The sequence below is a fragment of the Pipistrellus hanaki genome (genome assembly GCF_964339955.1).
Source record: "Pipistrellus hanaki genome assembly, chromosome: 17".
In the NCBI taxonomy this organism is placed as follows: Eukaryota; Metazoa; Chordata; class Mammalia; order Chiroptera; family Vespertilionidae; genus Pipistrellus; species Pipistrellus hanaki.
In genome coordinates, this window is record NC_140519.1 from 41,867,793 (window position 1) to 41,894,126 (window position 26,334).

General features: G+C 46.8%; 1 protein-coding gene across 4 annotated transcripts in view; it reads right to left on the minus strand.

Moving 5' to 3' along the window:
• PTDSS1 (phosphatidylserine synthase 1) overlaps nucleotides 1–26,334 on the minus strand; it is a 47,492-nt gene that overhangs the window by 3,042 nt on the left and 18,116 nt on the right. For 3 of the 4 annotated variants that reach the window (XM_084864571.1, XM_084864570.1, XM_084864572.1), the window contains 10 exons: nucleotides 26,207–26,255; nucleotides 23,376–23,419; nucleotides 20,241–20,365; nucleotides 18,321–18,479; nucleotides 15,601–15,752; nucleotides 12,485–12,626; nucleotides 11,552–11,664; nucleotides 9,906–9,971; nucleotides 4,797–4,896; nucleotides 623–691 (listed from right to left, as the gene is read on the minus strand). In XM_084864571.1, coding sequence (XP_084720697.1) covers nucleotides 623–691; nucleotides 4,797–4,896; nucleotides 9,906–9,971; nucleotides 11,552–11,664; nucleotides 12,485–12,626; nucleotides 15,601–15,752; nucleotides 18,321–18,479; nucleotides 20,241–20,365; nucleotides 23,376–23,419; nucleotides 26,207–26,255 — 1,019 coding nt within the window. Of the gene's footprint in view, nucleotides 1–622; nucleotides 692–4,796; nucleotides 4,897–9,905; nucleotides 9,972–11,551; nucleotides 11,665–12,484; nucleotides 12,627–15,600; nucleotides 15,753–18,320; nucleotides 18,480–20,240; nucleotides 20,366–23,375; nucleotides 23,421–26,206; nucleotides 26,256–26,334 lie in introns of all 4 variants that reach the window. The other variant, XM_084864573.1, reaches the window with a different exon arrangement.

Below are 26,334 nucleotides of genomic sequence, written 5' to 3' on the forward strand. Positions count from 1 at the left end.
GTGAGGAGCGGGGACCCCCCCGGGAGGGAGGGCGGTGACAGCTCTGCCCTCCGCAGCGGCTCGGTCTCCACACCCAGGCCAGGACCTCCTGCAGCTTCTATTCTCAGCTAGGAAGCCAAGGTCATCTCCCGGGTGATGCAGAACGCGCTTCTAGAAAGGACCTTTTGTTCCTTAGACTCAAAGTATGATGAATAAAGAGCGAAAAGTGTTACTTAAAAAAAAAATTACAGTTGACAGGACTGCTCTAGTGCTTTAAGCCCGCACACACCCATCTTCTCACTAATCCCTGCATCTACTGGAGGCGGGCGGGCGGGCGGGCGGGCGTCTTACAGGGAGAATCCCGGCTGGGCCCAGGAGGAGGCGGGACAAAGTGGAAGGGCTGGGGATCAGAGGCAGCCTTCCCAAAAGTGACCCGGGCTCTCCCACAGGCTTTACACAAACAAACAAGTCCTAAACCTCTTCCAGAGGAGGGTAACATGCTGGCATATGGACAAGGGGTTACAGCGTACACAGCCCCCTGCAGGGAGGGAACCGGGCTGGTCCGGGGTCCACAGGCTGAGGCCGCAGGTTCTCCCAGGAGCCCGCCCCGGCCCGCTCACCGCCCTGACCCCGCCCCGCCTACCTTGCCTCGGTGGCCGCAGTGCTCCGCGTACCACACCATGCCGTACAGGCACAGGAAGGTGGTGAAGGCCTGCAAGGGAAACGGCACGTGTGATCAGCTGCCCAGAGCTCTGGGTGTCCGTGGAATTCACAGGAGGCTGCTAGATGCTCCGGCCGCCTCCCCGGGGTGGGGCAGCGATGAGCCCGGAGCGGAGCTGGAGCATCGGGGAGGCTTTGCCAGAAGGCTATGAGAGCAGCCTCCTCTTTATGATGAACCAGGGAAGCGGGAAGAGCAGCCTGATGGAGGGAACATGGAACACACAGGACACCAGACCACTTACATTAAATCCACATGCAGTTTGGATTGTTTGGCATCCACCTACAGATGTGAGAGCTAAAGAAAAAAGGCTCACATTCCCCCATCAAAAAACTAGGCAATGAATGAATGTATTAAAACTATAAAAGAAAAACTTCTCATCTTTACCAATTCTAGCACACGCTCAGATTTCTAACACACACCACCCACTGAAGGACCACCTTCAAGGTTTGGGAGAGTGGGAGAGTGTGCAGCGTATTGGCCTATGTATGTGCTAGGTCCTCTCCAAGGAGCAAAACAGGCCATCTACGCTTCACCGGGGTGTGTGTGTGTGTGTGTGTGTGTGTGTGTGTGTGTGTGTGGTCGGGAGGGTGGGTCCCTCCTTCTGAGGCCAGTAGGTGGCTATGCAGCAGAGTGAGGAGGCAGCCCAGAGAAAGGTCACTCCACTGGGCCAATGGGAAGTGAGGGCTGCGCTGTCATTTCGAATTTTGTCCACCAGAGGGCAGGTGTGAGAGGCTCATCTGCTTTAGTCCCCAGCCCCATCCCAGCCCTGGGAGGGCAGCTCAGCAGACAGCTCTGCAGGGGGCAGGCTGAGCAGACAGGAGGGGAGCTTATCAGCACAGTCGCCACACACAGCCCACTGTGGGTGCTAACGTACTCTTCCCCTGGTACAAAGGCCCATACAAAAGGCCCGTTCACACTGGTCCCAGGAGACAAAAGCTTGTAATTTGGGGTTTGCAATCACACCTGTGGAAATCTAGGCAAGTACCCACTAAAAATGTCAAGGCCTAAATTTAAAACAGCAACTGTACAGATTTTGTTAAAGAAAGGAAATAAAATAAGAAAGAGAAGAAAAACGTGTGGGATGAGAGCGAAGGCTGTGGCGGCACTGAGGGTGTCAAACCAGGCGGCCTCCAGGTCAGAACAAGGAGGTCCCAGCTCACCGCACTGACACCCGCTGAGGCCAGCAGGCCACCTTCTCTCCCGCTGGTCTAGCCACTAAGCTAACCTACCGTCCCAGTATGTTCTCCCCCAGCGAGGGGAAGAGGAGGGGCTCCGTTCCTCGCAGTCAGATGGGAGCCCTGGTGCACATACTTAACATTCCTGTAGTGCAGGGGTCCTCAAACTTTTTAAAGTGGGGGCCAGATCACGGTCCCTCAGAGAGCTGGAGGGCCGGACTATATGAACTACTAATTCCTACTGTAACACCTCGGCTGCGCTCACTGCCCAAAAAACCTAGCGGGCCGGATCAGACTCCTCTGCGGGCCGCATGTGGCCCGCGGGCCGTAGTTTGAAGACCCCTGCTGTAGTGGGTTGTGTTGGCCTCACTCCTGAGTTTGAGATCAATCTTGATCTTTAGAAATGGCCATGAGCCCAGCTGTCGGGTTCAGTGGTTTAGCGTTGACCTATGAACCAGGTCACAGTTCAATTCCCATCAGGCACAGGCAGCCGGGTCTGCGGGCTTGGTCCCCAGTTGGGGCCGTGCAGGAGGCAGCCGATCGATGCTGCTCCTCTGATCTGCAGGTCCTCCTCCCGCTCTCTCTCCCTCCTTCTGGGGGGAGGACAACATTGTACGACTGGGCCTCCCCAGCCCCCGACAACAGGGGGAGATTCCGAGCAGGGAAAGGCTTAGGACTGGAATTCGGGAAGATCGCCCGGCGGCGGCGGCAGTGTGGAGGATGGACGCGAAGGGCAGGATGGAGAACCTGGTGTGTGGATGGCTACACGGGCAGCGGGAAGAGGAGGGTGGAGCTGAGCCACATGGGTGGATGACTAGCACCTGGTGACCCGCAGACCAGAGAGTGACAGAAGAGAGGAGTGGGGCACCTGAGGGATGGGAGAGCTGTTCACGGGACCCCTCAGTCCTGCTCACTCATTACCTCCTGGGAGCCCTGGCCAACTCCCACCTCCTATGTGCTCTCTCCAGCGCTCCTTCAGCTCCGTGTACAAGTCCTCCGTGATGCTTAGCGCACGTTAACATCATCCCTTTGTACATATAATTCCCGTCCAGATGTGGAGACCCTTGGATGGGCACCCTCTGCCACTTCCCTCTGCGTGACTGGGGCAAGTATGAACCTCCCTGAGCCTTTATTCATTCACCAATAAAAGGGCTAATAGTGCCTCCCCTCACCGCGTAGAGAATTGTGCCATTCATGAGCAGGGCTTAGAACAGCATCTGCGCAGGGTGAGTACTAATTCTCATCCCACCATCCACCTGTGGGCGCCCGCACCGGGTGCAGTGCTGACGAGCATTCAGGAGATGTGTGAAGGAAGAACAAACACGCAGGGACCCTGCTAAGTGGGGAGAGGTCAATGGGAGGACCAGAAGTGCTTCAGGTCCTTACACAATCACAGACACCAATGCAAATCCCAAATCACCAACGTAAGGCCTATGTGAAGTTCAAATAAGTAAAACAGAGAGCAGGTCTCTACAACTTAAGGAGAGACTGTGGGGTCCCTGAAGGTGGGGTGACCAGAGCGGGTTTCCTGAGGTCACTGATGCACTGAGGGGTCAAGGGGGGGGGGGGGCTGGACACCTGCCAACGTCCCAGGAGTCCCCCTGCCTCCACTCTCTGTGTACCCCCAGGCACCAGGCGAGGCAGTCACACACCTGAGGTCACAGCACTTGTTACAATCTCCACGCACATCTGCACCTCTCCTCCCTATCCCTGCATGGAGGCTCAGTGCGTCAGAGTGCGAACTCTGGAGTCTCAGTACAAAGGAAACCATTGTTGCCTCTGGTTGTTCGAGCTAACACAGGGCAGAACGGCTCCAGGTACCCTGGCACAGTGAGGATTTCTCACAGTAACCCTAAAAATAGAAACTTTGAAAGGCAACAAAAAACTCTTAAAAATATAAAGTTTAGTCTTGCAAAAAAAATAAGACCTGAATCTGATTAAGCCTCTAGATTCAGCTACCAATTTATAGAAAATACAGAGGACAAAGAAATCTATTCCATTACAGACAGGATGAAATCGGAAAATCCAGACCATGGGAAAACCTACAGGACAAAGGAACTGGTTTCTTCAACAAGTAAACTGCAAAGGTGAGAGAGCGAGAGATAGAAGGGAATTACAAATTAAAAGAGACTTAAAGAGGCATGCCAACAATTGTTAAAGGTGGGTACTGATTCAAATACGTTTTCCTGATACAAAATTTAAGAACAGCAATCCGAAATTTAAGTCAGTAATCCGAACTTTGATTAGATATTTGATAATGTTAAGGAATATTGCTAATGCTTTTTCAAACGTGATAATGATATGGTGGTTGCATTAAACAAACAAACAAAAAAGGCAATTTTTTCTTCTTTTAGAGATAAATCCCGAAATATTACAGGTGAATCTGCTTCAAAATAATTTGGGGTGGACAGAAGCAGTAAGAACACAGAAGGAAACCAAACTGGCTGTGAGCTGGTAATTGTTGGAACTGAATCAATAATGGGGGTCATCTACTCTATCTAGGTCCAGACACATTAGAATTCTCAGTGATTATAAAGGAGTGCAAATTAATCTTCTAGACCACGTGAACAAAGACTCCTAAGCTTACATGTAAAATAAGACTTTTCTCCAAAACAATAAAACACCTACGTTAAGGAGGACAGTTGCAATGTGTAAGCGAGGTAAGCTCTCACTTCCCATCAGAGGTGAGGGGAGGGTCCGAGGATGGTGGAGCTGCAGGCCCGGGATGCTCAGAGTGTATAGATGAATTCCCTTTATAAGTAAAATGAATGCATGTACGAGGCGCCTGCAGAGGACTTCTGACCAGGACTTCTGACCAGGATAATAGCATATCCTGTCTATGAACTTCTAAGAAACCTTGGTACACAAAAGAGGTGAGGGGAGTTTAGCTAACCCTTTGGGTAAGAAAAGTAATGACTTACCACGCAAAGAAGCCAAAGCACAACATAGAGTATCTGTGTCTTAGAGAAGAGATCTTGTCCAAATTTTATGCAAACAATAGCTTCCAGGAAAGCAATGACCCTGTAACAAAGAACAAGAGGTTAAATTCCCAGTATCAGAGCATATACCTTGCCGGAAAAAAATGCATTATTCCATTAAGAAGTGCACAGGATTTCTGCTCCAAACAGTGGTAGCAGGTCCCCCACAAAATGACATCATTCTACCCCACTGCACTTCCCACATAAGATACAGCTGACGCCTGAACAATATGGGTTTGGACTGTGTGCGACCGCTTATCTCAATAAATACTGTAAATGTATTTTCCTTACGGTTTTCTTAGTAACACTTCCTTTTCTCTAGCTTAGTGTAAGAGTGCATATACAATACATATAACATACAGATATGTGTTCACTGTTCATGTCATCGGAAAGCCTTCTGTTCAACAGCAGGCGACTAGCAGTTAAGTTTGGGGGGGAGTTAAGAGTGATATGCAAATTGTCAACTTCAGGGGTTGATGCCCCTGATCCCCATGTTGGTCAACTGTGTGTGTGTGTGTGTGTGTGTGTGTGTGTGGGGGCGTGCGTGCGTGTGTGTGTGTGTGTGTGTGTGTGTGTGTGTGTGTATTACATATACTATATAATTATATATACACATATATGTTTAATAAAAGGTCCGGACCTCACAGCTGACTTCATAATGGCCTGAACTTGTCAGTCACCAGCTTTAGGAAGTGCTTTGCTCCTATGCTAAGGACTCTGGGCTAAGCCAGTGTCCATGCATGTGGCCTTCTCAGTGGGGTGACCACTGAGCAAAGACTGGGTGGGAAGGGGGGCGGTGGGGCGGCCTAGAGTGAGGGGAAGGGGCAGCGTTGAGTTTTAGAGGAACATGGGTTGCAGGCCCCCTAGGAATTACCATGATTCAATTTACATTTTATTTATTTTTAAATCCCATTTTTTTCTTTTCATTTTTTATTAAGGTATTATATGTGTACACATCTTACCATTGTCCCCCCACCCCACTCCCATACATGCCCTCTCCCCCCAGAGTTTTGTGTCCATTGGTTATGCTTATATGCATGCACATAAGTCTTTCAGTTGATCTCTTATCTCCCCCACCTCTTGCCCCGACCCGCGGGGCACGACAACGTGGGGAAAGGGAGGACCTGTGGAGGATGAAAAGAAGGGACAGGGGAAACGGAGAAATGGAGGCAAGACAAAGTTCTGATCAAGCCTCAAACTTTATTTTTGGAATAGCAGTATATATACAGCAGGAACAAAGGGGGGCAGGGTTGACTACGCAGCGGGGTCTTTGACAGTGTATAATTGGTTTAGGCACTGAGTGACAAGGTGGTAAGGTATCTGGCAACACAGGATTGGCTAACTGCCAGGGCGGCACTCTAACTTCTAGCTGCTAGGGCGGTGTCCTAACTTTTAGTTGCTAGAGTGGTGTCTTATCTTTACGGGCGCAGGCTCTGATTCAATCAGCAATGGCTGACTGGCTGAGTTGCCATGGGAACATTCCAAGGCGGGGCTAGCTATGGGGGAGGATCAGGAAGGGGAGTTGCAGAGATCCTCCCGAGCAAGATATGCTAAGCAGCAGGTTATCTTTAGCTTCTGGCCAAACCCACAGGGCACCGCATAACTTCTGCTAGAAGGAACTTAATTCTAAGATGGAGTTGTATTTTCTTAAGACGGGAGTTGCTTGCCTCAACTCTGATGGCTCCCAACAACCTCTCCCTAACCTTCCCACTGTAATTTGACAGTCTGTTTGATGCTTTACTATCTCTGTATCTATCTTTTTGTTCAACAGTTTATAATTTTCTTTATTATCCATAAATGAGTGAGATCATGTGGTGTTTTTCTTTCATTGACTGGCTTATTTCACTTAGCATGATGTTCTCCAATTCCATCCAGGCTGCTGCAAATGGTAAGAATTCCTTCTTTTTTATGGCAGTATAGTATTCCATTATGTAGATGTACCATGGTTTTCTGATCCAGTCATCTGCTGATGGGCACCTAGGCTGTTTCCAAATACTGGCTATTGTAAATTGTGCTGCTATGAACATAGGGATGCAATATCCTTTCTTATTGGGTTTCCAGTTTCTTAGGTTATATTACTAAGAGTGGGATTACTGGGTCAAATGGGAGTTCCATTTTCAGTTTTTGAGGAAACTCCATTCTGTTCTCCACAGTGGTTGCACCAGTCTGCATTCCCACCAGCAGTGCACGAGGGTTCCTTTTTCTCCACATCCTCACCAACACTTGTCCTTTGTTGATTTGTTGATGTTGGCCATTCTGACAGGTGTGAGATGATACCACATTGTCGTTTTGATTTGCATTCAATTTATACTTGATAGATGTGACAGCCCCGGGTGACGGAAGCTATGAACAGCAGGACAGACTAGCTATGCAGACCTGTTCCTCAGATTTTTAATTCACTTGATTTTTAGATTAACTTGTTGATATATATGTATTTGTTGATTATAATTTTTATCTTTCTTCTTCTTCTTCTTATTTATTTATTTTCTTTCTTCTTTAAGAATACCTTTCAGCATGTCATATAATACTTGTTTGGAGGTGATGAACTCCTTTAGCTTTTTCTTACCTGTGAAGCTCTTTATCTGCCCTTCAATTCTGAATGATAACTTTGCTGGACACAGTAATCTTGGTTGAGCCTGGGTCCAGGGCTTTGGGCCGGGGTTGGGAGAATAATTCTCGCTATTCATCACCACTCCAGTCTGGCCTGCATGGTTTCTGTTGAGAAATCAGCTGACAATCGGATGGGTGCTCCTTTATAGCTAACTAACTGCTTTTCTCTTGCTGCTTTTAATATTCTCTTTGTCTTTTGCTCTTGGAATTTTAATTATGATGTGTCTTGGTGTGGTCCTCTTTGGATTCCTTTTTTTGGGGTTCTGTGCACTTCCTGTCCTTGTAAGTCTATTTCGTTCACCAGGTGGGGGAAGTTTTCCGTAACTATTTCTTCCAATAGGTTTTCAGTATCTTGCTCTATCTCTTCTTCTGGGACCCCCATAATTCTGATGTTGGTTCCTTTGAAGTTGTCCCAGAGGCTTCTTATACTATCTTCAACTTTCTGGATTCCCTTCTCTTCTCACTTCTGTGGGAGAGTGTCCTCTGGCTCTTTGTGTTCCAAATCTTTGACTTGATTCTTGCAATCTTCCAGTCTGTTTTTAGGACTCTGAATAATGTGTTTTTTTTCAGTCAGTGTATGCTTTATTTCTACTTGATCCCTTTTCATATCCTCAAAGGTCTCATTTATTTTATCGGCCTTTTCTAGGAAATTCTTGAAAAACCTTTTAACCGTGGTTTTGAACTCTATATCCAGTCTTTTGTTCTTCTCCCTCTCTTTCGTTTGAGATCTATTTCCTTGTCTCAGCATTTTTGCTGCTTCCCAGAGTTGGTAGGATCACTTTGTGTGTTTGGTGTCCTATATGGCCTGGTGGGTCAGCCTCCCCAGTTACCTGAGGTAGATACTGTTGGTGCTCTCCTTTGTGGACTGCGTGTACAGCCTTGTTGTAGTTAAGACTTGATTGTTGTTGGTATCACTGGGAGGAATTGACCTTCAAGCCCATTGGATGTATCAGCTGTGTCTACTCCGGGATACCTTCTGTATTGGAGACAGTCTTATAGGATCAGACTTGCAAAATTGCAAAAGCTTCTGTGCTCAGTTGGATGGGGCAGAGTCTCAGGGATGAGCTGACAGTCTTGGCTTCCCGTCAGCCCTGCCCTTGTGTGCAAGCCTCCGACCTCTGCCTTCCGCTGCTCCCCTGAGTTTCCGTCTGTCTCAGATTCCCCATGCAAAAGCGTGGGTGCCCCAGGGGCTTGCCCAGAATTGGGTTGGGTCTCTATAATCTGGAGCTTCTGATTCCTTCTGCTTTTGAGAAACAGCGGCAACCTCCGCCGTCAGACCTCTCTGTGAACACTTACTCGCATACGACTATAGACCCTGCCCATGGCAGGTCCTGGCTCCCCTAGTCTCCCAGACTCGGAGTCTCCAGGTGCCTTTCTCTACAGTCGGACTCCACCCGTATGAGCCTGGGTCCTCGGAGTTTTGGCCGGGATAGGGGAGTCTGTCTCTTGAATGTGTCCCTTATGAGAGTAGTTGAAATCTAGTGTCATCTCACACTGACCACTAGATACAATAGTTTCCAGATCTCCAATGGGGAGCAGTTCAGCTACTGTCTAAGGCCACCGAGCAGGGGCTACCACAAGAACTACAGTTTTCTCCTGATTGCTTGGGACTTGGCGGTTTTGTTGCTGGAGCTGTAGTCTATTTCCTTAAGCTGCCACAATACAGGCCATTTATATGCAAAAGCAGCTGTGTGGTGCTTGGGCAGGTCTGTAGAATGGGCAGCGGGGCCTCAGGGTGGGGCGGGGTCTCAGGATGTCACTTGGCTGGGGAGTGGCTAACAGCGATGGCTGCAGTCAGCCGTCCCTGCGATCCAGCGCAGTAAACAATGATTGCTGCTCGCACCTCTGCAAGAGAGTCACCCTCACTTTCGGACCCAATGGCCGACAGACCAGCTTCTCCCCATAGGCGTCTGGGTCCCCCATGTGACCCCAGAAACTGGATTTCAAAGTGATCGGGAGCTTGTTTCCCTTCGGGTTGGAAAAAAAAAGGCCGCACGCCCAGTCGCCCGCCACCAGCCCGATTCGCATGCATCGGTACCGAGGCTCCTCTGCTTTTCAGCTCCTGCACTCCTTTCTCTTCCAGCCAGCCTTCCCGTGTTTTTGGGTGATAGACGTCCTGTATATTAGTTTTAATTTTGAAATTGTTGTGCGAGGCGGCAGACCAGTTGTTTACCTACGCCGCCACCTTGGTTTCTCCAATCTATATTAATTTAAAGGAATTATAAAGTAATTATCTAATTCACTGTATTTTATACTTTACCTTCTGAGAATAAAAAGAACTAAGGTTAAAAAAAAAACAACCCACAAATGAAAGCCATCTAAAAACATCAGCAAGCCTTCCTAGGAAAATCGCATTGAAAGGCATCAACACCGGGCCAAGAAACAGCAGAAGCGATGCAGAGGCGAACGCGTTTTTAAACCTCCCCAGCGGCAGGCACTTACCCAAACACCCAGCACTGAGTCCCCACGCGCTTGCACTGCGTGTCGGTGAGGTAAGCGTAGTACTGTCTGAAAGGACAAAGGGGGCATTCACTGAGCTTCGGTAAGCCAGCGGTCAACGTGGAATTAAGTTACTGTGACAGATGAATATACAGATGTCCTGCCCTCCTCCATACACTCCAGCTGCCTGATCTAGTTCTCCTCTAGGAACTGGGAAGCTGGTGACTGTTGGGATGTCCCTATGAGAAGTTAGGAGTTTGGGCTGGGATGCAAGGAGGGGAGCCTGGTTTAAAGGGCCAGGCTACTGGCAAAGACGGGCTTGGTCCAGGGACAGGCTCCCAGAGCCTTGAGCCAAAGCAGCCCCAGTGGGTGCCTCAGTCCCCCGCCGTGGAGGCGATTCTGAGAGTCACCCATGCCGCCATTAACTGTCTCCTCTGGCTCACTCCAGGCCAAGGTGGCTGATGGTAACCAGGCAAAAAACAGAGATATTTCCTGGCTCTCAGGAACCAGAATGGCACCTCGCAGTCACTAAATGCCAACGATTTTGAATGTTATTGGCAAGATTGAAAGAGAAAAGTAGGTGGTCAATGATACAGAGCTGAAAGACTTAGAACAGCATCTACCCAACAGAAATACAAGACAAGCCACAACCACAATTAAAAATTTTCCAATAGCCACATAAGAATGCAAAAAGGAAAGATGAAATTCACTTTCATAATCTATGTGATTTAACCCACATACTGAAAACAGTATAAAGAAGCACTCTATGTTGTGTTTGTACAGTTGTGTTTGTGGGTCTCCACGGTGCGGGGTACTTTACATTATAGCACATTTCGATGTGGACTGGCCACATTCTAGTGCTCAACCCATCCCTTCAGAAGCTGCACCTGCACCAGGCGTTCATCATCGTGTCTGAGATAACAAACTCTGAGGATTTATGAAAGCCGTCTATAAAGGCATATAAAACACAGAATTTTGCATCAAACTTCAGGGGATTCACTTATATCTAAAGCTCATCCATGAACTATCATCTCTTCACCCTAAAGACCCCACTGAAGAATTCAGGTGATAAAGAATTCAGATCTTTGCCCAGCTAATGTGTCTTAGAGATTGAGCGTCAACCTATGAACCAGGAGGTCACGGGGCACATGCCCAGGTTGTGAGCTCAGTCCCCAGTGTAGGGCATGCAGGAGGAAGCTGATCAATGATTCTCTCCAATCATTGATGTTTCTGTCTCTCTCTCCCTCTCCCTTCCTCTCTGAAATCAATAAAAATACAATAAAAAATATATATTGAATGTCAACTGTAAATTAAAAAAAATAACATCATCTATGATTTCAGATTTACCATAAAAACATTTGTATTTTTCAATAATCTCATTAAAAAGGAAACCTCAACATCACTGCTACTCATTTTTTTAATAAGACCTGGAGATTATAAGGGGTTTGAAAATGATGTTGTGGTTTTCATTATTCACTTCTGTTACTGAGGTCTGAGCAAAACATTTTCTTCATGTTATGAACATATAATTCTTTACAGTGATAGTTTCATGGGGAATCTGCTAGTTTATGTGACTTCCCTTATGCTAAACAGGAGAATACAGAGCAGGTTAACATGCTCACGTGACAGTGAGACGTACAAAGCTTTACCTCACTGTGGGCGCCGTGATGCCACCAATGAAGAGAATCCTACACCAGCTCAGTGGATGACCGGCTTGGAACACAAAGATATGTTTCAAGAAGAAGGTGTTCAACTCAGTCAGCTGAAAAAGAAGGAGGCATCCGTCAACCTGATACTAAGTCATAATCATATATTCCCTTATGGGAAGTCTACACTAAAACTAACTGGTATGTTCAAAGCATTTTCAGAGAACACATGGGTCTTCCAAGGGTCGCTACTGAGACTTGTAATAGCCAGTACAACACAGGCATCAGCCAATCAGCCAGCAGGGGGCAAGAGGGAGGTACTGGGGTGCTAGAAGCACCTGGGGGCACCAGCTACTTGTCATGCTTCCTGGTTCACACAGTGTTACTTGGGTCATGTGATCTGCGGGGACAGTCCTGGTTCAATTCCTGGTCGGGTCCCATGCCTCAGTTGCGGGTTTGATCCCCAGTAGAAGGCATATGAGGCAGCCGATCAATGATTCTCTCTCATCATTGATGTTTCTCACTCTCTCTCTCTCTCTCTCTCTCTCTCTCTCTCTCTTCCTAAAATCAATGAAAACATATTTAAACAAATAAAATAAAATAAATTACTGAAAGTGGCAACAGCCTAGACACAATTTTAAAAATCACACATTGAATTTGAAACAACAACAAAAATAAGCCTTGCATTTGTTAATTTGGTCCTGAAAATGATCTTTCTAAAAAGCAATCCAAGACCTAATTCTTTGGGTGATGGATGATTACTATGAGCTCCTTTAGGGAAATTTTAATTTGTTCCTTATTTGTCATTCAAAGACTCATATTTTAAAATGCCTTCATGATGAAGCACCTAGCTGGTAAGCAATGTCAACTAGCATCACCTCTAAATTCTTGGATAGTTTTATTTTCCCCCCTGGTTCAGGGCATCTGAAAGCATACCTGCCAGATGATCATGAACAGGTATACCCCAGCCACCCTCTGAAATGAAGACTTGGGGTCGAACCATCGGACGTAGGTCCAGCTGGCGGGCGTGAACTGCAGCACGGCTCTTTTGATTTTCCCGGTGGTGGTGTGGATGTCCCTGTAAGAAGAGAACTGCTCCAGTGAGAATCCGAAGAGATAAGAAAGGGGAAGAACAAAAACCCCAAAACAAGAAAAAACAAACAACAGAAAAGCCTCTGCATTGACTGTTTACAACCAGTGCCCGCACAAAAGGCCTTGCTCTGAGCGCTGGCTCTGCTCCAAGGGCCCCTCTGCCCGGGTCACGCCCGGGGAAGTCCGGGATGACTGGCACCGCAGAGCCCAGTCCCACAGAGCCAGGAAGGGCCTTGCTTGGTGAATGCCGACGAAAGGAGCTGAGAGGCACTGGAGACCAATTTCTGGACCCAGGCAGGAAGGAGAAGGGTGCCAGCAAGGATCCGACTAGCACCACTGTTTGTCTTCCAGACCGAGGCGTCTTAGTAAGAGAGCATGCTCCATATTCTCGCCGTCTCCACGTCTTCACTTCACCCTGTTTCTCCCTCAGGTAAGTGAGCCGCGAATTTTAACCTTATTGAAAATATATACATATATATATTTTATTGTTTTTTTTACAAAAAGGAAGGGAGAGAGATAGAGAGTTAGAAACATCAATACGAGAGAAACATAGATCAGCTGCCTCCTACACATCCCCCACTGGGGATGTGCCCGCAACCAAGGTACATGCCCTTGACTGGAATCGAACCTGGAACCTTGCAGTCTGCAGGCCAACACTCTATCCACTAAGCCAAACCGGCAAGGGCAACCTTATTTTTGATCCCAGAATTGACTTAATTAAAAATGTCATATGCCCATGGCAGAAACAGTCACATATTTCAGATGTAGGCTCAGAGAGAGCAACTAGAGGACGCAGGCTCACTCTGCAGGCCTGAGAGCGGGTGTGCAGGCCAGCCCTGCCTCGCTAGTGCAGGAGAGCCAAAACCTGGTCCACAGCAGTGAACAGTGTCAGCGTACATCAGGGATCTGTAAGTCTCACCGTGCTAAGTGCTCAAGTGCAAACAAGTCAGGCCTTTACTCCTCTGGAGGGAGGCGGGGGAAGCGGAAGGAAACCAGGTTTGCTCCTCATTCACTCACCTACCCATCAACAAGCACGTAGGCAAAACAGAAACTCTCCAAAATAAACAGGAACTATGAAGGTCCTGTGTTTTTTAAAAATGGCCAAACTTCGTCAAAAGATGCAGGGATAGTGGGGAATAAATAGAGAACTTTGGCCTAATTAGGATTTGGAATACTTCATATAGTAAAGAAGTTGTTAATTCAACTTAAGTGAATCTATAGCCATTTATACAAAAATGACTATAGATTTTTTTTAAATAGCACCAATAGAACTTTTGGTGCTATTTTAAAAAAGCAGTTTTAAAAAAGAACCATAGAACTTTTTAAAAAGCACCAATGGGATTTTCTGTTGATTAGTTTGTTGACCCGACAAAATGATTCTCAAGTTGAATTTGAAGTATAAATATGTGAAAATATCTGACACAAATTCAGACTCTGGTTAAAATTCAGTTCGATGGTTAAGTGTCCTTCAGCAATTGCTAAACCTAAATCTTTGTATCATCATCCCTAATATGAGAAAAATGTAGTGTCTACCCTAAGATTGATAGAAAGCTCAATTATAGAGCTTGCTTGGAGCAGTATCCAGCACAGCTACAGTTTATTACATTATATATGTGGTGTCTTAAATATATTAACAAGCATTCTTTCTAGTCACTGATTAAAGAAAGAATTCTAAAATTTCTTATAATAAAAAGACTAAACCACTAAAGAATTAGAAGAAAATATGGGTTAACATGAACCTAAACAAAAAGATTTAAAGCTTTTAAAGTTTAAATGACAAAACTTCCACAAAAAAATTAAAAGAGGATGACAAAATGGAAAATAAAGTCACATTTATGACAAATGTTAAAATCCTTAATCCGGAAAAAATCGCTAATAAAAGAGAAAAATCCAATAGAAATACACTAGAAATTTAATGTCACACAATTTTATGTATAATAAAACTGACAAAGCTTAAAAATAAAATTCAAAGCAATAGTGAAATGAACACACATTCATTGGTGTATACAAGTGAGAACATAAGTTGGTATATTCTTCTTGTAAGAATTTATATTAAAAAAAATCAGATATGCACACAAAGGCACATATTAAAAAATGTCCACTTTTTTATAAAAGTGAAAAGTTTGAAATAACTAAATGCTCATAAAAGGAAATTGTTTAAATACCTTATGGTTTATCCATATGTTGGGATATGAAAAAAAACCTTTTGAAAAAAATTTTTTTTAATTAACTGTTGGAAAATGCTCATATTTTGTTATATAAATCAATGAAGTTTTGGACACACTAAAAAGGACTGTTTTCATTATCAATACCGCGTGCTTTCCCTCTTTATCAATGGCATGGTTCCTGCCAGTCAAACTGAGGAGCAAGTTCACAGAAGCACTGTCCTCCACGGGGGCAGAGGAGGGACGCGCAGCTTAAACTAGACAGTCTGAGACAACCACCTGCAGACGTAACAAGTGAGCCAGGTCAGGAGAGTGAAGGCCCATGGGAACACAGGTCAAACCCAGGCCGGCGGGAGTGTATACATGGGCTCAGGGCACTCCGGACCCTGGAGGGTGTGGAGAAAGGCACCCTGCCGAGTCCACGGAAGCACACTTTGTCTTAAAGACCACGGGAAGCTGTCATAGGGGAATGGGACATTCTTCAAAAATCAATCCAGCAATGGTGTGAGGAGGCTTTGAGGGGTTGCCCTGGAGAGAGGGAACTGACTAATCCAGCGATGGCAGCCTGACTGCAGGCTGAGGCACACAGGTACAAAGGAGGAGTTTTGGGAAAATCATAAATGACTTAGTACTTTCTGGATGAATGCCTGAAATTAGGTTTCTAATCATTTATGAGTTTCAATTACTAATGTATAATTTATTTATTGTCATCAAAGACCGTATCACAGGCTGCACCTATGACAGCAGTTCCGGTTCTCTGCGAAAGCTGTGACGCTGTCCAGAGGGGCGGCTCACCTGAAGCTGGCCCAATGGTAGGTCCTCATCTCCAAGAAGCGGCAGACGACCATGCCCAGCCAGATGCCGCCGCCGTTGCACAGCAGGATGTCCAGGACCACCTGGTCCCACCAGCACTCAGCGAAATTGGGCAGCAGATGCATGAAGAAAAGCTGAGAACACAACAGACGACGGTGGTAACATAAAGATAAAAAATGGAGTACCACACATAAAGGTAAGTTTCCTTTTTAAAAAAAATACTTTTAATTTATTTCATAGAGGAAGGGAGAGATAGAAATAATGATGACAGAGAATCATGAATTAACTGCCTCCTGCACACTCCCTACTGGGGATTGAGCCCGAAATCCAGGTGTGTGCCCTGACCAGGAATCCAACTGTGACCTCTTAGTTCATAAGTTGATGCTCAATTATGAAATCAGCCGAGCAAATTTCCTTTTAATAATACATGTTTTAGCCGAAACCGGTGTGGCTCAGTGGATAGAGCATCAGCCTGCAGACTGAAGGGTCCCAGGTTCGATTCCGGTCAAGGGCATGTACCTTGGTTGCGGGCACATCCCCAATGGGGGGTGTGCAAGAGGAAGCTGATCGATGTTTCTCTCTCATCGATGTTTCTGACTCTCTGTCTTTCTCCTTTCTTCTCTGTAAAAAATCAATAAAATATATTTTTTAAAAATAATAATAATAATAATACATGTTTTAGGAAAAGTTGTTGATATGTCAGTTTTTAGGGTTTGTAACCTGGTTCTTGGTTTTATATTTCGAGTGGTTTGCAGACAGTACTGATGCAGACAGCTCATCTTCTGAGAGAGGCCTTAGAGAAATGATGGTCCCTCTTTACAAAATGCCACTGATGAGCTGCGCTGGCTAAGGGCAACACGACAAGGACTCAGGAGGGTAAAGGAGAGACGTTCTCGGACCTGCCAACGAAGCACTGGCCTAACACTCAGGATCAGCAGTGGTAACTGAAGCTGTGCGTTTTAGAGATGTTCCACTCCCTGTTTATTTGGGTAAAACAGGGAGGAAGCTATAAACATAAAGTAAAAAAGCGAGACCTTGATGAGATGATATACGGAATTAATAGCTTAACGGGAAATCTCACACTCACTCACTGATTCCCAAAAATGATCATCTTTTATGAAACAGCGATGATGAGCAGGTGGCAAGACAAAATGAAATCAAGGTGCTTGACCTCAAGGGCAGAGTCAGATGTTCATCTATTGTAGAACACAAAATAGTGTAGGCTGTGGCAAGTGTTACCATGGTGACATAAAAGGAGCACAGTGGGGACAAGAGAGAGCCATCCTGAGAGATGGCGACTGCAAGGAAGGTATGCTGAAGTGGGATCAGTAAGGCCAGAAACGACTGGCTTGGGGAGACAGAGATGAGGCATTTCAGAAAGGAATGCCCAGGGAGGAACAGAAGTCTGCTGCACAGTGTTGTTCAAAACCAGGGCAGCACAGCCGAGCCCGGGACAGAGCGCCCTGCGGTGGGAAGGCCCGTTTTAAAGTCTGAAATTACAGAGAAACTGCCTGGGGTTCTCTACGGAGGCAACCCCACAATTACAGAGTAATATAATTACCAAGTAATGGAGGAGAGGAGAATTACTCTGGAGCAATGTAATAAATACTACAAAATAAAACCGCTCATGAAAGCGTTTCATAGACTAAAACAAAGGCATGTGTGTGAGGTGCTTGCCTTCTTAACGTGCCTGCTGCCGAGAGGTACAAAGCAGATCTGGCATGTGACAGTTGGGGCCTGCGCTCTGGCCCAGGGGTCATTACCCTGAGACTCATTCCCCAGCCACAAGGTGGAGCATCAGCTGCTGAAACCCAGCGGCTGGGGGAGCGGCTGGGGCGTGGCTGGGGGCGTGGCTGGGGGCGTGGCGTGGAGGACACCGCAGCCTGAGGAGCTTCCCTGGAGAACTGGGCTCCTCTCTCTAGGTTAGCATCAGGATAAGGACTGGCTTGGAGAAGCATGCTGTGCACAGGGCCAAAATGTGCTCTTGTGAATGAATAAGAGTAATATAATAACTAAACAATTAACGAGTTAGTTCCCAAAATTTCATTTTGCTAATGGTTTTTCAAGAATATATCTCTCTCCATTCATTAAATGAGACAATACATGTGATTACTGAGATGTAACGCTGTATCAGAAATTCATCCTTCAGCTACAAAGCACCATCAATGCCCTAGGAATTCCTAAACACCACAATCCTATTTATTTCAAACTGGAATCTCATTACTGGGTAAACTACCTATTTACTTCTAAACAGAACTCACTAACCTTTGTCTCACTTGGGATTTCAATTTCATTCTTGAGCTTTATTTCATTTTGTGTGTTTTAAAAGTTTTTTATTTATTGATAGATTTTAGAGAGAAAAAGAGAGAGAGAAACATTGACTTGTTCCACTTATTTGTCCACTTATTATGAAGGATTCATTGGTTGCTTCTTGTATGCGCCCTGACCAGTGATCGAACCTGCAACCTTGGCAAATGGGGATGATGTTCTTTAATATCTGTGACACAGAGGCACAGTTTAAGTTAGCAAGAAGCTATCTTTTTCTCACAAAGCTGTAAAATATTCCTACGGGGGTGTTTTCAAGGCAGTTCTGTTCCCGACACTGGAGAATGGATGCTTGACTGTGAACTGACGGACAGCTTCTTCCTCCATACAAACTATCTGCACTGCAGGGTCCAGATGACAGCCTGCCCCCTTCTTACCTCGGTTAGCTCCCAGGTGATGCTGATGGTCCAGCAGAGGCCATAACTGCGGATCAGTAAGGCCTTCATGGCCCAGCCCCAGAAATGCCCAAATGCAAATATATCGAAATGGCTGATAATCCTCTCCCAGGTGATAACATGGCAGTTCACGGCATACTCCTGTTTAAAAGTAAAAAGGGGAATAATTAATGATGCTCTAGAAATCAGCTGGCTTCCAGGATTCTGATATTAAATAGGAACTGATGTGACCTTAATAAGTAATATATGTCCTGCCCAACAAAAATGTTTTAATTTTTAGATTCTTAAAGAAATATGGATAAGCATTAATTAGAGTTTATAAATTAAACTGCTTTGTTCTGAACTGCAAAAGCTGGGTTAAAAAGAGGAGCGAAATAATTTCACAAAGGCTTACTACACATCTCAAAGAAGGGGTATCACATATGCTATGTCACCTGACCACAGGGTAACTGTGTTAAGGTCAGTAACAAAACATAAATAAAGCCCTAGGTGGTTTGGCTCAGTGGATAGAGTGTCAGCCTGCAGACTGAAGGGTCCTGGGTTCAATTCCAGTCAAGGGTACATTCCTGGGTTGCAGGCTTGATCCCCAGTAGGAGGTGTGCAGGAGGCAGCTGATCAATAATTCTCTCTCATTATTGATGTTTCTATCTCTTTCTCCCTCTCCATTCCTCTCTGAAATTAAAAAAAAAAAAAAATTTTTTAAGTCCAAGAAAATTGTGGGGGAAATATATCTGAGACATCTTTCTTCTAATCGCTAAGATTTCACAGACTTCAGTGAGCATGAGAACACTAATTTATTATTATTATTATTATTATTATTATTATAACTGTATAACTGAAGACTAGTCCAAAAGGAAAGTACAGGTTTTAGAGCCAAAGGGATCTTGCTAATGTGTGCTCTGAGCAAAATATTTAACGATTTTAAGCTTCTATTTCTCCTCGGAAAGATGGGGATACGACTGTCTGCCATGCATGCGTGAGGCTTGTATAGATTCAATACAAAGCGCCCAGCCCCATGCCTGGCAGAGTAGATAGCCCCAATCAGCCCCAGTGTCATCCTCACCCCAACCGCCACAATCATCATTCGAAGCTGTGAGGCACCCTGCTCCATCCTCTTCCCACACACTGTCCTCCCGAGACTCCGGAGTCATTTCTGGATTCCTATTCCTGCCTTTATGTCCTTTATAAGTGTTAAAGATACAGTCGGGAAACACCATTCCGAAGGGTCTGACCAATCTCAACTGCAGTAGAAGGATGACTTCTCGGACCCTTTACTAAGTCCCTTCCTACTGTTTCAGAAACGGAGGCCAGCATTTGGGCCAGAGACAGACCCAAATGCTGACCTCCCTTTCTGAGCCACCAGCTTTCTTCAAACTGTGCCAAGTACTAGGCACTGAGGGAGTGTGGAGCGAACGCATTACAGTATAAAACTGACACCAAAGCACAGAGCAGCCTCAGCCAAGAAGAAAGTTGCGTTTTGTGGTTTGGTGAAGCTATTGAACGCAATGGCCTGAACCATGACAAGCGGCCCCTCGTGGCAGCGGGTGGGAAGGGTTGTGGCGGAGGCTGGAGGTGACAGACTGCTGTGTGTGCCAGGTGCCATGCTGGCCTCGTGGATAATGTTACTTCTTTAGTTCGCAGTCAATCCCCAAATAGGGCGCTACCCAAAGTCCTACAGCTAACGAGTGCCCAAGGCCGCCTGATGATCACGTTCACACGCCTGTGGCTCCCAGAGGACTTCGCTTCCCAGACTATCCCTCAGGGCAGCCACGCCCTCCCCAACCTGCCAGAGACTGTGCTCAGCTCTACTCAGGGGCAGGGAGCAGGAGCCACTGGAACGTGCATGGGATCCCTCCACACCCCGGAGCCCAGAAGCCCCCGGAGCCACTGACCGGTACGTACCATGATGTCCGCCTCCCTCGTGGCGTAGCGGAGATTTGGATCTAGCCAGTACATGATGGACTTCACCTGCTCGAAGTTCAGGAAGAGGAGGAAGACCAGGAAGAGGAAGTAGAGCACACTGAGGCCTGAGGGAAAGAAGCGGTGTCACACTGAGCACAGACCTGGGTGGCGGATGCACAACCCACATTACCCCCGAGTCCCTTACGGCCAAGCCGACACCGACGCTGTGCCAGACCCCCAGCACCATCTGGCGCTTCCTTGTGAGAGGCTCATGCACGGTCCAAGTTCAGACCGAGAGAGTCAGCAACACTTGCTGAGAAAAGTAAGCTGAAGCCGAGACTGGCAGACAGAGGGGTGGGCTGGGAGTGGAGGGGTGAGCGCAGCTCTCAGGCCCAGAAAGGCTGCAGTAGGTCCCTGCACAGAGACGTGTCTGGAAGTCGCACGTGGCTGGGGTGCCGGCAGCAAGGGGAAGGAGTGCGGTGGCCCTGAGGTGAGTCAGGCTGGGGCCACGGCAAAGGTTTCACATTTTATTGTCTGTGAAACAAGGAGGGGAAATAAGATGATCTAGGAAACATTTTTGAGGCTGACTCTGGCCACTGTGCGGAGAGGGGGTGCAGGTGGGTGAGGCCGGCTAGAGAGTTGGGGGCCAGTTCAGCAGTGACAGGTCTGGAGTGCGGGAGGTGGCCCACGTGAGCCCTTGCAGGCATTACCTCACTGTCACACCCTATCGTGACTGGTTTCCTCATCATTGAAGAACAGAGTGAATCTACTCTCAGAAGGCAAAAGCCTGCAAATACCCTTCAGAAAGCACTGAAAATCAACCACTGGGGCTCTGTCACTTCTGTTTCTGTGGAACCTGCTAGAATGTATGTGTTAAGATAGGCCATCTAGAGACACTGTGATACAAATGACCTTGGACCACAGCACCCCGTCCAAACCTGGCTCAGCACTAATCTGCAGGGAGCCGCTCCAGAGGAGAGGACACCGTGCTGGAATGCAATGGACCGGCTACAGCGCCGGGCCTTCCAACAGGAGCGGCCAGTCCCAGGCCAGGGCGGGTGTATGGGGGCGGGTGTATGTAGAGGAGCACTCCCACCAGGGTCAGGTTGTGATCCCAGGATGTAGGCACACGGGTGTGAGGACCTCCTGGGGTTTGCACTTGTGCACCAGCTATTTTCACACCAATTTTCAACTCAAATGTCCCCCGACCCTCACCCTGTAACTGTTTATTATAATTCTCTCAAAATAATTATTTCAAGATAGAAAGAAAACATTGCAGTTCATGGTTGGGCTTCAAGGTCCATGAAGAAACATGCAGAACTGTGTGTGTGGAACAAGCATGCATGCATGCATGTGTGTTGTGTATCTGCTAAGAGAGGAAAGGATCTACAGTTCTCATCGGATCAGCAAAGGGCTCCAAGATCCCAAAAAGACCTCAGGGAAGAAACAAAACTGCTCATTCCCTGTAGTGGGCCATCTGAAACAGGAAAAGCTCGGGTGTAGCCAACTAGCTGAAAATAACTTTTCACTTCATGCAGAAATATGAAGTCCATGAGGTGAGAGTATGGTGCAACCAGGACTGTCTTTTTAAAAACATAAATGAACCATCTCACTTCTTTGCAAAAAATCCTCCCATGATCTCCGACTGCCCTTCACACCCACAACCCTGAGCGGCCTACAGGCCGGCAGGTTTCCGTCTGTGCCAGACTCTGACCGCTCATGGCGTCCCCAGGCCTGCTCCGCCCCAGCCACCCGGCCGGGACACGCCGAACTGTTTTCTCGCTGCGGACCACTGGGTCTCGTCCTCCGTCTGGCTCCCACCCCCGCCCTGGCATGCTCAGATCCTCCTCCGCCTGCAGGGTTTGGATTAAGCACCTGCCTTCAGCCTGCCTCACGCACAGGCAAAAGCAGCCACCCAGTCACTGTCACCTCACATGGCTTCACTACAGTCCTAACACTTAAGCCACATCTGACTTTTGGGATGAGATGACTGGCTGAACGGTGTGTTTGCTGCCGCTGTCCTCCCTCTGCAGGCCCTCCTGACTGGCAGAGCGGCTCCTGGGCTGTCTGCCCAGCCCAGCCTCGGGGCAGAGAGCGCCTGCCCACAGGGCACTGGACCAAGGTCTGGACGGACCATTAAATTCAAAGGGATTTCCCTTTGATTCCTGAACACGGAAAGAAAAACAGGCAACCTTGAGCGAAAGGTCCGTCTTGAAGGTCCTTTTGCAGAAGTTAAAGTTATTTATTTGATGTCTTATTTAGGCAAGATGAAGCCAATGTCTACAGTTCTGAAGATCTGTATTAAATCCATTCAGGTGGTTTGACTATTTGGACTAGAAATCAAATAAAAATAAGACATCCAGTATTTATATCAAATGCCCATCACTAAACTGTAGTTCAAACCAGGGCTCTTTGTCTAAAGATTTCTCCCTTTCCCAAGTTCTTTCCCGTTCATAACTCTGAAGTCGTTGGACTTCTCAGTCCTCCTCGATGCCGATGAGACCAATGTGCTCAGAGGATGCACTTGAGCTTGCACTAGCGAAGAGAAACAGGAAGATGCTTAACCCGTTGTCCACCATAAGCTTCTGTAGATGCAAGTGGTGGACCCTCCCCACACGCCATATGCGTCTATAAAAGAATGTTTTCCCTAAGTGGCAGCCCTAACCAACTTTGAAATAATTGTTTTTTGTCAGAATTTTCAGCTGAAAATATTCAAGAACATCCGAATTGTGAGTAATATATTTATTTTTATAAAATTCGCTGCAAATTGATTTTTTAAATTAAATTCAAAATATTGTGGCGGTGGGGATGGTTTCCGTTTTGGACGTGTGGTAGTTAACTGGTTAAAGGAAAACAAGCCACAGTCCCTGCGGCGGGTCCTGTGTACTGCAGAGGCAACAGCATAAGAAGGGGGCAAAGGGGCTAAAACGGTTCACGTGTACGAGGGTGTTGGTTGTCTCCAGTACTTTATTTTGTGGCAAAGATTTTAATAAAAAAATTTATATTAGGAACACAAAGAAGTAAAAAGCTGTACAGTTTTTTTCCTATAGAGTGGTAAGCAAAACTGCCATAATATACAGGGGGGAAAAAACTTTTTTAAGTAGCATATATTTTAAAACCTAATGGGTAACTCACCAAAAACCATTCTCCATAAGGCTGGGTGAGGCCGAGTAAATGGACCTGCAGAGGTAACATAACAGGGTTAGAACCAACTCATTTCAGAGACAAGACTAAAGACAACGAAAGGCTCTTTAAATATTTTTATAGACACTTTGAGGTCCAAGTCTGGGTTGAAGTGTTTTGTCCACATTGTAACCATTATTGCCATACACATAACAGGCCCCCTCCAGTTATGTGTGTTTTTTCTCTTTAGGACTCAGGTCATCATTTCCCAGGGAAGCATTGTTACAGCAGTAAGTAGGTTACCTGTCAGTGTAAGTCATACAGAGTGTACCTCCACAGGCGAAAGCTCCCTGCTCCGCAGAAGCTCCAGGGCTGTGGTCGGCAAACTGCGGCTCGAGAGCCACATGCGGCTCTTTGGCCCCTTGAGTGTGGCTCTTTCACAAAATACCACGGCCTGGGCGAGGCTATGTTGAAGAAGTAGTGTTAGAAGAAGTTTAACTTTTAAAATTTTGGCTCTCAAAAGAAACTTCAATCGTTGTATTGTTGATATTTGGCTCTGTTGACTAATGAGTTTGCCGACCACTGCTCCAGGGAAAAAAGGTCTGGATAGTGTGTGAGTGTGAGTGTGTGTGTGTGTGTGTGTGTGTGTGTGTGTCAGGGTGGAGGGGCATGACTTACTCTGAAAATGAAAAGAAAAAAGACAGATACTATGCTTTGCAAATAAGTGAGATGGGTAGTGAAACTGAAAATAAACTCTTGAGTACTGGAGGGTGCAGGCTTTGAAGATCATGAACTGTGGTAACAATAGCTTTCACCCGGCAACTCAGTTTCCATGCACGATGCAGATCATGTTCAATGAAAAGTTTCACAAGATGAAACTATAAGTGATACACAATAACTTCTCTTCTCTTTTATTTCATTAAAAAAAAAAAAAAAAAAGCAGAAGGCAAGCAAGCTGTTTCCCTAGAGTGGTTTATGACCAACGGAAGGGTTATAACTCGAAAACGCTGAACACCGTGCTAATGGCCCGGCCTGCCCGGAGCTGCCCGGCCTGCGGAACCGCCCTCCTCCCCGGGAGGACTCCCAGCGTCATGTGTCCCAGGTCTCCCCACGTCCCCCGGGGCGATGCCGAACTGGCTGCCCAGGATTCTTTCTAACTAGGGCTGTTCTTCAGTCGCACCCATGCAGACGGGAGGAGAGGTGACTGTGCACGCCCTCCACTCCTCCCTCTGTGCTGGCTAGCAGGCAGAGTCGTCGAAGGAGGCGGCACTCCTCACACTGCTGACTGTGGCATGAGGCTCCATGACAGTTCACCACAGAAGTGACAGTGGGCCAGACTACGGCCTAAGCTCACTGGGGTTTCCGCATCAGACCAGATCTGTGTGACATGCCAATTGTCTAGCTCTCCTGGGAACTGGTTTCCTAGTCTCTACAACTCCTCCGCAAGCCAGCCAATACCCGTTAACAGGCTTTCAAACCAGCACGGTCAGCTTCTGTTGCTTGCAACCGGGAATCCTGTCTGAGGCAAATATTGACACTGTAATTTTTACTCTGGAATGCATTCTAAAATCCCTCTCTTCTTACACAGGCTAAAAAATTAAAATATAGATGAACTGCTTTCTTTTGATGAATCAAGTTCACGTTAGGGAAATCTGTTACAAGTATCCCCACTATCCAGTTATATTCGGTTCCTGAGTATAAATGGTGAGAATTCAGAAAGTACGTTAGCTTTGTGAGAGACTCTGCTTTATCCAAATTAAGCTGATGCCCGAGTTTGATGGCACGTAGTGAAGCTCAGAGGTGAGAGGTACCTCTAGTCTTTTTAACATCTGCTCCTCTCTCCGAAAAGCACACTGAAGCAGAGAAGCCTGGATCCCCTTTTAGGTAACATCATAATGTGGTTTACTTTCCTCACATGCCATTGGAAAAACTGACAGCTAATACGGCCATCTTTTGAGTAATTTTCTCTTCAGATTTTGAGTTGATGTCTCTTGACTTGTCACCATGAACGAATGAACTCTGTATTATGATAATTATCCGGCTTGAAATATTACTTCATCCATGCCACTGAATTAACCTCTCTTAACAGGGGACCCCGGCTTCTCTACGGCTTCCTCTTACAAGGTCCAACTCTCATCTAGTCGGCTTGAAATAGAACTCCATGCCCAATCAACACTCAAAACCATACATTGCTGTTCTCAAGAGCAATCATAATGTTAATTTATAACAATCAGCAGTACTTTCTGAGCACTCACTGGGTACCAGGCTGAAGGCTGAGACCCCCCTACGTTTTGTCTTAGTTCTCCTAACAGCGGGGTACCATCACTCCCATTTTACATAAGAACAGTGAGCCCCAAAGAAGTCGTCCAGGGTCACCCAGCTCACAGGACTCCTCTCTGGCCTGAGAGCACACAAGCACGTCTCCATCAACTCTGTCAGGCCTGGGCCAGCTCAGGAGGGGAGACTGAGGAGGAGTGAAAGCCGGAGCTAGGCCTGCCTCGGGGTCAGGGGAGCAAGGCGGGAGGAGCAAGCTGGTGGGTGCTGTTGAGGTCCTGCAAGTGGAACTGATGAGCAAAGTCAAGAAAAGCTGCCAGGACGGGGAAATGCCAGGCGGCGGATGGGAGCTCCCGCACATCAACTAGCAGAAAGGCCCCAAAGTCCTCTTCCACCGGCCACTGCTGCAAGAGAAGCCTCTGGAAAACAGACACAGCCCCGGCTTATCTGGCCCCAGGCAGTTGTTCCGAAGTGAGAGGACAGACAGACAGGTGCTTGAGGACCTGGGAGCCGAGGGGCCTTCCAGCTCGCCTTAACCTGCACACCCTGCTTCCGCCCCCGGGTACTTCCCTCGGTTACTCTGTGACTCCCTGTGACAGGCCCACGCTGCTCCGGGACCTGGAAAGAGAATGTGCATTTTATTGCTGTTTGCTTGTTCTTAAGCCTCGACTTATCCCTAATCGATCTGTTTCCTCTT